The sequence below is a fragment of the Anneissia japonica genome, unplaced genomic scaffold, assembly GCF_011630105.1.
Source record: "Anneissia japonica isolate Jap-2015-1 unplaced genomic scaffold, ASM1163010v1 scaffold287834_len5846547_cov211, whole genome shotgun sequence".
Classification (NCBI taxonomy): Eukaryota; Metazoa; Echinodermata; class Crinoidea; order Comatulida; family Comatulidae; genus Anneissia; species Anneissia japonica.
The window spans coordinates 709,144-721,612 of record NW_022704992.1 but is presented as its reverse complement, the minus strand read 5'-3'; the positions used below and the strand labels follow the sequence as shown (position 1 = coordinate 721,612).

Here is a 12,469-nt window from a genome sequence, read left to right as displayed (position 1 = left end):
TCAGCCCCAACCATGGTGAGGTTAAAATGGTCTAGCTCCTTCATCTGTGAAAGTCCCTCCCTTTTCCCTACCTCAAATTCCAGGATTCATCACAGAAAACTATTCGGGTAAAAGAGATTGAGAATTGGAATATCAGGAGGCGATGTGCCGGTCAAGTCCTATATCACACTCTCTTATAAACATTAAAATTGCTCATTCGTGTATTTGAACTCTAAATGCTTTTAACCGCTATGAGCCAATAGATCTAGTCACGTTGAAGCCTTCCGTGAATCAGAACTACAGTTAGTTTCCAGCATGGATTCTAAGCACGATTATCTGTCTCACAGTAATTTCAATGTATTTAATCACCATGGTTGTTAGTACGAGATTTAAAGATTCTTTTCTAGTATATATTGATATGTGAACCACTTATTGGTCTGTTAATGTTCAAAACAAAGATGCAAAAACTACTTTTTTCATTTTTATTATCATCTTGTATTTATATTTGTACAGAAATTAAATATAGCAACAATTCTATTTATTTATATATTAATTATCATTATTATTTCTTTATCAATATTAAAATAAAAATGGCCATACATATTTTCATATCTAAATTTAAAGATATATTGTACCGGTATTTTAGGAGCTCCAAATTTAAAATGCTTTTCACTAAATCTTATCTGTTTTTTGTTTTTTTCTAAATGTTCCGTATTCTTTATACTTTTTTGTTTATTAAATATTTCAAATAATTTAATCAAAATAACTAAAATTAACAATTTATAATAAACATACATCTAAATTAACATACTTATATTAAAACAATTACAAATAGTCTTGAAAATTATACAAATTCAAAACAATATTAATATTATCTAATAACTATAATAAATGTATTAGTATTAAGGTAAAAAATTGTCATTTATAAATAATGAAATTGGATTTCAATATTCAGTCCATTAATGTACAGTAATTCCAATTGCTCATAAGATCTTACAAGTTCACAGGTCACAGAATATATGCATTACTGTTCATGACTAGGAGCTGTATATTAGCTGTTAAATCTCACTAGTTTATAGACACTAGGTAGACGATGACGATGGTCAGAGTTGTGATAATTTGGTGGTGATGGCAATGATGCCAGTGGTGGTGATCGCAATGGTGAGAATCGCAATGTTAAAACTAGATAAGGAGAGGCTTATATACTAGCTGACTACATTAGCATCTTAGTTTGTAATTAATGCCGATTCAACTTGGAAGCATCAATTTCTCACAAAACATGATGTAAAAATCAATGCATTTTATTGTAATGAATTTGAACTTCATAATAATATCAATATTTGCTTATGAAATCCTATATAATTTACTGTATATATCCATATTTAAAATACTTAGCAGACTACATTCAATAATAATAATAATAACAATAATAATAATAATAATAATAATAATAATAATAATAATAATGATGTTAGACTTGTATAATGCAAAATGCCCAAAAATGCATGAATAAATGAATGAATTAAACAAGACAGTCACTAAGCTTTAAAGAATAAAAAAACATTTATATTCTAATAACAAAGTTTTGCCAAATACAGCTCAATAACAGTGCTTCCAACTGAGTGGTTGAAATTTGTGGTCCAAGGAGAAGGGGAGGTACATCAAGGTATTTTTACATTAAAAACTACATTGTGTCTACAGAGCCTTATGTGAGCTTTGGTAACCCATTGTGCTCTGCGACAATTAAGATTAAAAAATAAATTAAATTAATCATTAATTAAATTATCATTAATAAAGTGAATAATATTAAAGTGCAATATTAAACTTAAAATATCAATGATATTTAGTGCTAATGCTGTTAGCATTTTGATCACTATTGTCCCATGTGACTATTAGGATTTATAAAAAATAAATTAAATTAATCATTAATTATTATCATTAATAATGTGAAGATTAATATTAAAGTGCAATATTAAACTTGAAAAATCAACTATATTGAATGCTAATGCTATTAGCACTTTGATCATTATCCTCCTTCAATCAATATCTTCATATTCAGAAAATCATGCAAGAAATCACTCACTGAATAAAAAAGCATTCACAGCTTAATTTAATTATTCATGACTGACTGAATTTGAGTATGTTTTGACATGACACACAACTGTTGGTTATTATAGTAAAGGATTATCACTATCCTTGCAGAGCATTCTAAGCAATTCTCATCCAGGGTTGCTACGTGTGCATTGTTAACACACAATTTAATCCATCACATAACAAGTGGCTACAATTGCAGTTCATTTCTTTCGGAGTTATCCATTTTTTTTTTTTATTAAAGATAGCACAGTATAAACATGTAGACTTATTTTGATAACATGTTTTCATGTTAACCATGAAAACATGGATGAACCATTAGCAAGACAAGAAGATGATCACTTTTTTTCATCATTTAAATTAGAGTATCCAAAGAAATATGGTAGGTAAAACGTTGAGGGGTACTGTACATGTTCATGAGATGACATCCTCATTGTATGATTTTTTTTCTTGAAACAACGGGCAAACATGCTGCTCAAACCAGTGCCAATATCTAAAGTTTGCCGCAACCCTGCCATAACTACTCGAGCAAATTAACTTGTCAGCATGATTATGTTACCTAAAGAATCCACAGCATATTTTGAGTAATCTTTTGTTTTTATATTCATTTTGTATAATAAAATTGATTCAACTTTCATTTTGCGCAGATACAAAACAAATTGCTACTATGCTAGCATCAATTACTCATAATCAGTACAGTATCACTATCAATATTCACTGATTTATTTTTACAAATAGATAATACCTGTAGTAATCACTTGTCTATCTTGCCACTAATTAAGTAGTTCTGACAGTTATGTAGGCCTACAGCAGAAGCTAATTAACATTGTTTAGTGCAAGTTTCTCATAGAAGGAAAAGTGGAAGGAGTTAGAACTAAAGGAAGGCCTAGAAAAACATGGATAAGGAATATACAGGAATGGACAAAACATAAATATGTTGAATGTGCAAAAGGAGCAGGGGACCGAGACTACTGGCGTACTGTAACAGCAAATGTGCAAGTTGAGGGAGCTACTTCCAGGTAACAGGTAAAGTTCAAGCCAAGTATCTACAACCATAGTATTAAGAATGTACGAATGACAGTTTGGGAGAATCCTTCAAACTAAAAAAATATATTGCACTTTTTATAGGATTATTATAAAGGATAAAATCAGGGCATTTTATTCACTAGGTGTTTCTACATGTTTCTTTGTTTACAAGGAATCACCGTTTACAAGAATGCGTTCTCTAAAGCATTGAGTTGATTTGTCCCATGCTTAGGGCTAAGTGAACGGTCTTAAGTGACCAGCTGAGTGTTTAGTGACAGGTTCAAGGTTGGGTTTAGTCTATACACTTTGTACACAAGTATACAAACACTACTTACTGTACACTACCATACAATGGTAGGGACATAACTACCATTTCACAAACTTGATAATTAAATATCTTTAAAAATGTAGCATTTACATTTTTTAATAATAAATATTTATGAATATTATTTCCCTATCATTTGTGAAATGTAAACACAAGTAAATTGTAATCATATGTACATTTATTCCTGATCATGGACTTTATCACAATAACAATAAATGGGTTTTCTATGGTTTTTTTCTCCATTCTTTCATAAAGTTTGTCTACAAGCCACAAGAAATTTGATAATAAACACCTACATAATACTGACTGATAAATTAAATAGAAACATTGTCCAGAATTTATCTATCACTGCTATTTATTCTTCTAAATTATATCTTAATATATTCATCAAATACCACATAATATCTTGCATGAATTTGTGTAGTGTAACTGCACAGAAAATTAGCAATTGGCACTGGGTGATTAGCAAGTGTTAGACAAACAGTGTTAATATCCTTGGTTAGCGCTGAAAGGGCAAAGGGTAGGATGTATACTGATCCAGGTATGTCTGTCATGGTGAGAGTAATCGGCTGTCCATTAGTATACTTTATAAACACTGTCATTATACAAAAATATTTTTCTATCTTAAAGCAAGGTTACACTTTCACCAGGGGTGCTTACTTGTTCCTCAATGCTCTGCAACCAATGTATTTTAAGTGTTAATTCTCCTTGACAAAGTTCATACCACAAGGATTGAACCCAAGATCCTAGAATTGGAAGGCAGGCGCCTTAAGCACTTGTACCACTGCCTCCTACCTACCTTTTACGCTTATTTTCTCCATTATCATTTAAAGTTCTGCAAGTTTTCATAGACCTATAATGCATTTTACCATTTCAACAAGAAGACTTATGGATGAATAAAATTTAATACCATATTCACACTAGACAAATGTTACGCAGAAGTACAGACACATTGCATCTGTAGTCTTAACATAAGCAAATTCAAATTTTGCTATTAGGTACAATAGATACTTACTTAGGCAGTGGAAAAGGCCACGGTAGTGAATACAAATGTAGTCGCACTCTCTGAGCATGCGAACAGATCCATTTTAAATATCTTGGGCGCATTACAGGCCTCTGCAAAGTCTACATTTCTTACATGGGTATTACATGCGGTACATGGATGCAATGGAGCCGAGGATACTAAATATTCCTTAGCATGCTCCTTGTGTGACATTTGGTCTCATGTGACATTTTATCCCATGTGACATTTCGTCCATGACATTTTGTCCCATGTGACATTTTGCCTCATGTGACATTTTGTTGCGTAAATCAGGTAATAGAATTGTTTTAGCATAAACATGCTAAAGGTTATTTTGTCAAGTATACAGACATAATACAGAAATTGTTTTTCTAATACAATAATCAAAGGAGACAATATTACTTGGAAGAAGGAAAACACATCCTTAGAAATCCATAGCTAAAACATTCATATTTTAAATAATAACCAGAAAATATTCACAAACAAATGTTTATCTTTTCTTACCTGCAGTTAGGTGGAGGATCAAGTGTGATTTCTGCAAGTTCCTTTTGGATTCTGCAAAGAAAACAAAATAAATCAATTTTTATGTGCACATAATTACTGTATTTCTAAAAAAACATTCAAATGTTCATAATTCACAAAGTAGGTCACATTCCCATTGGCATGGAAACAGAATATTGAGTAGAAAGGAGATTAAGTCAACAGAATCTGTAAACATAATTTAGCCAAAAGGATATACGGACTATTTATAAACAACATTATTATTGTTTTTCTCTAAAAAAAATATTTGACATAAAAAATGTACGTACAGTATGTATGTATGTGATGTACTGATAATTTGGTTATTTTAAAGGTGTATGTTATGTTTAGATTAATATTTAGAGCTTTGAATACACCATATTATCTGTTCTTTTCTGGTAATATTTTATGTCAATATACTACAGAACCTTTTTACAATGGGAATAGTTTTGCTGTATTTTTCATTAAGTACAAACTTTAATGAGGTCAAAGTTTGGCAAGTCAATTAAGCTGCTGGCTAGCATGGTGTGTGCATTGAACTGTAATATTCAAGTCACTTGTATTAAGCATTATAACACTATCTTAGATTTCAACCAGTGGCTTGGCATTAAAGTGACTTAAATCTCTCTGTACATCTCTTATAGCTCCATTATTTAATGTTCAAGATGTCTTTAATGGGAATAAGCATTCAATGTACAATAATACAATACAGTCAACATAATATGCATGTGACTACTGTATATCTAGATGCATTTGCTGACCATATGGAAGTCGACAATACAAATCCCTGATAATGATATATTTAGAGTACCATTAGGCCTATACATCTTTGGGTTTGTTTCACACTAGAGCTCTAACATACGGATCCAGAGCTAACCGTTAGCACCAAAGTAAGAAAGCCCAATCGGTTAGCGCTAACTGTTACCAGGATCTAGATAGGCTAACCATTGTGTGTGAACATAGCGTTAACGCTCAGTGCTTAATCTGAATGAGGATACAAGCACTTATTGATCAATGAAGACAGTAAGTACATTTAATCATCAGTATTCCTGGTGAATACTGCAGGTCTTGATGTACACTATATCTAATTTGCTGACCATGTAAAGTATAACAATGGTCAACACATATCAAAACATGGATATACATAGATGTATTTCAGGGGTCTCAAGTTGGAAATAATAATAATTATTATTATTATTAAAAGCCACTTCTGGGAGACCTTGTTTTAAATTTGCTTTCTTTCGCGAAACACGTACTGTAGGTCTCCGTGGATGGTAACGCAACGCTTGACCTCCAGGTTTTTTTTACAGAATCTGATAGATGGTGTAATTACAACAATTTGAACACTATATTCAGTCTGGACCGTGTAAGTATTTCACTATTTGTTTACATTGAGCATAGTGGTATATGATGTACTTTTACAAAATCGCGATTATCTCAGCTTCGTTGTACAAAATTGCATAAATCTTCAAAAGTGAGTCATTTTCATTTTACTGTTACAGGTCACAGATTGTGATTAGTTAGAATAAAGTGTTTGGTACCATTGTAAAGCAAAGGCTACGTTCAGACTTGGAGATAAGCCAGGTTTACGTTAAGCCTGGCTCAACATTAAGCCTGGCTAAACTTTGCCGGGCGTTCAGACTAGCGGGATTATAGCCAGGAGGGAGTATTTGCATGTTCATGAACCGTAACCAGGAAACAAGTTTCAAAACATTGTGCGCGAAATGTACGCTCCCTCAAAGCGCACAATGCTGATTGGTCATTTTTTTACTTGAGGCCAATGCGAGACCCCCAGCAGCAATTAAAACCTGGCTTAAAAAGTTAAACACTTTGGCTCGCCAGGTCTAGTTACTATAGGAACACAGCCCGGCTTGAGATAAGCCACCTAGTTCAGACTGGCAAGTGGGTTTATCCACCTAGTCTGAACTAGGCCAAAGATGTTCGTAGTTCTTATAATATTAATTACATGGCAATCTGATCACATACCAATCTCAACAAGCTTCGGAAAAGTGTTAAATTCACTAAAAAGTTTTGCTGCACGATCCCTATCTGCATTGACTTCATGGGTGAAAATTGATCATATAGTAGTAAAAACATTGTGAATTAGCGAGAGATATATTTTTTGAGAGAATCATAATTGCTTATGGAAATGAGAGTGGCTGTCTTGAAATCCAGTATTGTAGCTATAGGTTACGGCGCGGTACATCTGTCAACTACATTTGTGAATGTTTACAATTTAAGTACGTACTACACACTTTTTTTTAAATTGCTTTCACTTCATTAATACAACCACCAATATAATAAAACTAAATCTATTAAAATAATCTTTGTATGCTGATACTAACTCAAAATATTATCACAGAAGATACCATATCACTCATGCAGATTATATTCAGCTTGTAATACTGTCCCATTATTGTTCAACTGACAATTTATCTACAGAAAATATTGATATGACCAATGTTTACAAACGTAATGTAGTCATTAACTCCGTTTCAAACTGTTAAACAAAATTCAGATACATTCAGATCAAGACAACCACTCACTATATAAATCAGAACATTTTATACAATTTAATTGATTTCTTTATAGTCAAGGCAAGGACTGTGTACCAACTGTTTCAAACAACACGAAGCCTAGGAGTGTATATAAAATAAACATAGAATCACACTTGGGCAAGGCTTTCATGAGTTGAAGCAATTACATCAGTTGCACTAACACCCCGTGCTGTATATATTCTATGATGAATGCACACCAAGTACATTAGTATTCTTCAAATAAGCATCATTAACAAAATGAAGAACAAAAACAAGAAAATTATATAAAATCTTTAGGCAAGATATTAAAAAAAAAAATGTTTGTTTAGACGCCATCAGCCCCTGATTTTTAACAACCCTCTGATTTCCTCCTACAAAATCCACAAAAATCGGCTAATATTCAGCTGGAATTGATTGCAATTTTAGGGATTAACTCAAGTATACTATATTACAAAACAACAGAGAACAATTCACAAAGTTAATAAAAGAGAGTCAACCTTAAATTCTTATACATGCTGTACAGCTGTTAAGTACAGCATGATCGTTAGAAGTGGAACTAGAAAATTGTTACAAGCTATAAAATTCCTTTGTTAATAAATATACATTCCAAGATACATTGCGTATTGTAGAGCACTAAACAAATAGTGTATAACAATATAAAATATACACAAAGGATTGATATAGGGCCTACAATATACAAATGGTGTAATAATGTTTGTTATTGTATTCTTGTGTATAGTTTAATCAAGCAGACTTTGCGTTTGAATGAAATATGAATATAATTTGTTATTGAAACAAACATTCTTTGTTTTGATTTCCTTAGTTTACTATATTTAATACCATGCATACAAGCTACTGTATGTACAGTGTAAATATATCGGTGGTGAGTGATTGTGTTTCTCTAGACCACTTGTCTATGCTGGCTCCAGCCTAAGCAAGGTACTAAAGTTTCTGCTAATTTGCAATCCAGTCGAGAATTTATATTGTGATTGACTAGCCATAGATTAATGTTAATAAAAAAATAATAACTCGCCTCCAAAGACGATACTAAAGAGTTAATTTTTAGTCTTACTATAATATTAAATTATAACAAAATTCAAATAATTAATCTATCTAATAATTCAATCTATATCAAAGAGAACATTTGCTAACATTTTAAATGATAATGCTAAATTAATACACTGTCAACATAACAATGAACTAATTATAATTTGAGTAATTAAGAAGTCATTACTAACTTAGACACAGAATGTCAGAATGACAATGACAGTGCAGGACTGACAACGACAAAGATCTGTGGTAGGCAAATTCGTGGTAAGACAAGCCACTACATAAGGAAGAAGCCATTATCATTAGCATGGAATGTTACCGGTCTGGTATTTTAATTGCATCCTTTACAATTGAAAAAGATGTCATTATTTCAAATGAAATCAACTTTGATCATTATTAACGTCAGCATTTTCCCCCTTACGAAGGGTTACTGACTTTCACGCCATGACGACACTCCCATCTTCTACTTCTCCCTGTCTGTCTTGAGCATCCTCCTCATTTAGACCAACCTAACCTTCCCATGTTCTAAATTTGTAGTCTTCTATGTCATGGTTCTTACGTACTTGTCACACTTTGCCTACCTCATACTTTTACTTCATAGATTATTCTACTGATTAATCATCGTTCAAGATAAATGTCTATTATTATTACCTTTCTGATAGAGAAATAAAGCATTTGATATTCAGTAAAAAGCACTTCAAATATATGACTCCAGTCTACATTCAAACAAAATTTTTAAACAAACTTTTTTGAATTGTTGTTTAATGCTTGGGACATGGAGCATGAATATTAACAATAATTGAAGTTATTGTAAACCATCAGATGATGGTGGGAGAGGGGAGGGGTGAGTGAGAAGCTATCTTAGTCAACACCTCATACTCAGAGTCAACACAGCAAACTCATAGTTAATTCTAAAAAATCATTAAGTAATTCGTAGCAAACAAAAATTTTGACGAGTTTCCAGAGCCATTCAAGAGCAAACATGTTACCACCATGAAATTACAGCAGCTATGATTTGGTAAGAGCTCCCCCCAGAGTAACCAAAAATTGTCTAAAGTTTTTTCGTCTTCAGAACTACAGGAACAACAAGAAGAAAAATTTCAAGTGAGAGTAGCTAAAGATGCAGCTCTAGAACATGGCAAGGTAAAACATACACATCATGCTAATATTACATGCAGTGTCATGCGATTCTATTCATACTTGATTTATTGATTTTCAAATTTTGACAAACACAACATTCATACAAGTGTAAAATCACAAAGGCTATCTTATCAATTGCCTGCTTCACAATATAGGCTTCTTATAGTGTTATTACTTTCTCTAAATGCCATGATTGTAATAACTCAAAAACAGCTTCCACATATTCCTATTCCAGGCTTACTGATATTTAGGATTACTGTACACATTTTGGAGAATTTAAGCATTGTCCCCATCAGGGTTACCGTGATTACCGTTTGAATATTCTCAACTGAGCTATGAGGCCAAGCAGTATACGCCCTTGGATTTTCCCATTAGGGAACTCTTTTTCAGGGTATTGGGTTCAAATCCAGATGAGGACAATACTTCTTTTTTTTCAAATTTATTATCATCATTATTTTCCACTAGTACTGTAGGGATGTAACTGCATAACATGTGCTATTATATAGGTATTAGTTTCAAGTCAAATCTAGGTAGTAGATGACCACAGGGTGTTCATTTTAAGCCAATATTTATAACCAACGTCAATAGATTGTTTACTAATTCCCTATACAGTACGACAGTACACCTTATAACTTTCACCGATTATAAAAATATAGGTTTTAATAATAATAATAATAATGTGCATCTTGATGTTTTCTAATTGTGGCGGTTTTCCACAAATAAAAAGATTTCAAGAATCAATGAAAAATACAGGTATGTAATATAAAAATATTACATACCTGTATGTAATATTTTTATATTACATACCTGTAATATAAAAATATTAAAAACTGTTATCATGAATGGTCTCAGTCAAAATTAATGATTATTTAAAATAAAATGTAAATAAAGAATGATATATAAAACGACTTCCCCATACTTATACAATAGGATAACTTGTTAACATTAATAAATTGTGATTAATTGATGTGACAGTGTCAATGAAAATTCTTCTTGTGGTTCCCTGTGGTTAACACCTAAAGCACAAGGTTGGCACATATGGTAAATGAGTACATATGACGACGGCACTGCACAGGAAACTGATCCCGTAGATGAATCATACAACCTATGTTGTAGTAGCTGTATGTTACGATTCCAAGTATGTTTAAACTTAGTTTCACCTTATTTTGACCTTCTACCAACGAAGAAAAAAAATAGATTGTCAGTTCCCACTGAAAATCTTGGCATTATATATAAAAGTTAAATAACATATAATGGGTTTGTTTCATGTGTATACTGCAAGTATTCATTCTAAGTCTACATACATAATGTATATTATATAATATTTTTATAATTCTCTATGTTTTTTATGAAAATGTGAAATAATTTCTTGTTATCTGCTGACTTGGCACAAATATTTTGACTATCTTATGCGCATCTAGCTTCATTGGCTTGTACTCAATGGTGTATATAAGAGGGGACACAGGATAAATAATATCCACCCCTTCCCCTCTCATCTTGCTGAGCCAAAAAATTAAAGTAGTTCACCTCACGCTACCCTATTCCCCTAGCTAGCTTGCTAGCACCACTCCCCATCACTTTTTCAATGTTCCACCTGATCATTCCCTATTTGAATACTATACTACACAACTGCTTTAACATTATAGATGACCAGTATATTGTTTAATTTCCTTAAGCCTGGGAAGGGACTTAAATTATCTTTCCCTCATTATCCAACATGAAGCTTTCTGAAGTTGTTGACACCAGGGTAAAACAAGTCTGAATATTGTTAACTTTGTGACTCATCATTCAAGCTATGGTGTGTTCTTAGGGGTTTCCTGTAAGCTTTTGGTAAGATGGGGATGAAGTTACTTGCTGGCTTTACATGTACCTACCCCCTTTATTATGCATTAGTATTTTTACACATGTACTTTTCAGTTTCAATATTATTCACGATCGTTCACCCAATAAATTGACCTTGATTTCATATTTGTTTTCTAAATGCCAAAATAATGTTAATTGTAAAAATATGAAAGGGAATAAAAACAAACCATAATTTGCAAAAAATCTATATTATTATAAAATATGGTTATAAAAACAACCATCTCCACAGAACTCCGCAATGACACAAATTTATTTGTTCTAGCTACTACTCGCAAGCCCCTTAACCTAAATGATGGTAAGTATTTACATTTTTTGTGAGAATGAATAGTCTACATATTTGACAAATGTATCTTTTTCAACCGGAGTATAATGTTAATATTTAACTAGTAGAGTGCTCCAGTGATGTGTTTCATTGGATATCCTCGATGATCTTTGAATCATTTTTGAGAAGTAGATATTTTTGGTTACTCTAGAATATTACATTTTTGGTCACTCTAGAATGATACATAATTGGTCAGGCCTATAAACAATCTATATAGCGGGCAGAGTGACCACTAACCCACATTTAAGCCAAAAGTACATTAAATACAATGAAAAGCAAAATGCAAGGTAGTTTACCTTTATTTTTATTTCTTTTTTTATTTTATTTTGTCATTCAAAATTGTGAATTAGAAATTTGGGGGGGGAGGGGTGGCCCTGGGGACCAACGGCAGCTATAACATGGCACCAGTACCACGTCCAAGAGCTATTCGAGGAGCTAAGCGATTAACTCCTATTAAAATCCGACAGCAGGATTTGAAACAGCGTCTTCAGCACAAGAAACAGGAACACTACACCTCTTGGTCAAACAATGAATTGTACCTTTTTTATCTTAGTTCCTTAGCCATCTCAAGTCAAGAGTTGTGAATAACATTCATG

At 32.3% G+C, this 12,469-nt stretch overlaps 1 protein-coding gene across 2 annotated transcripts in view; it reads right to left on the bottom strand.

Annotated features, from left to right (window-relative positions):
- LOC117105026 (ubiquitin-conjugating enzyme E2 E1-like) overlaps positions 1-12,469 on the bottom strand; it is a 60,338-nt gene that overhangs the window by 34,599 nt on the left and 13,270 nt on the right. For both annotated transcript variants that reach the window (XM_033246021.1, XM_033246020.1), the window contains exon 3: positions 4,947-4,997. In XM_033246021.1, coding sequence (XP_033101912.1) covers positions 4,947-4,997 — 51 coding nt within the window. The remainder of the gene's footprint in view (positions 1-4,946; positions 4,998-12,469) is intronic.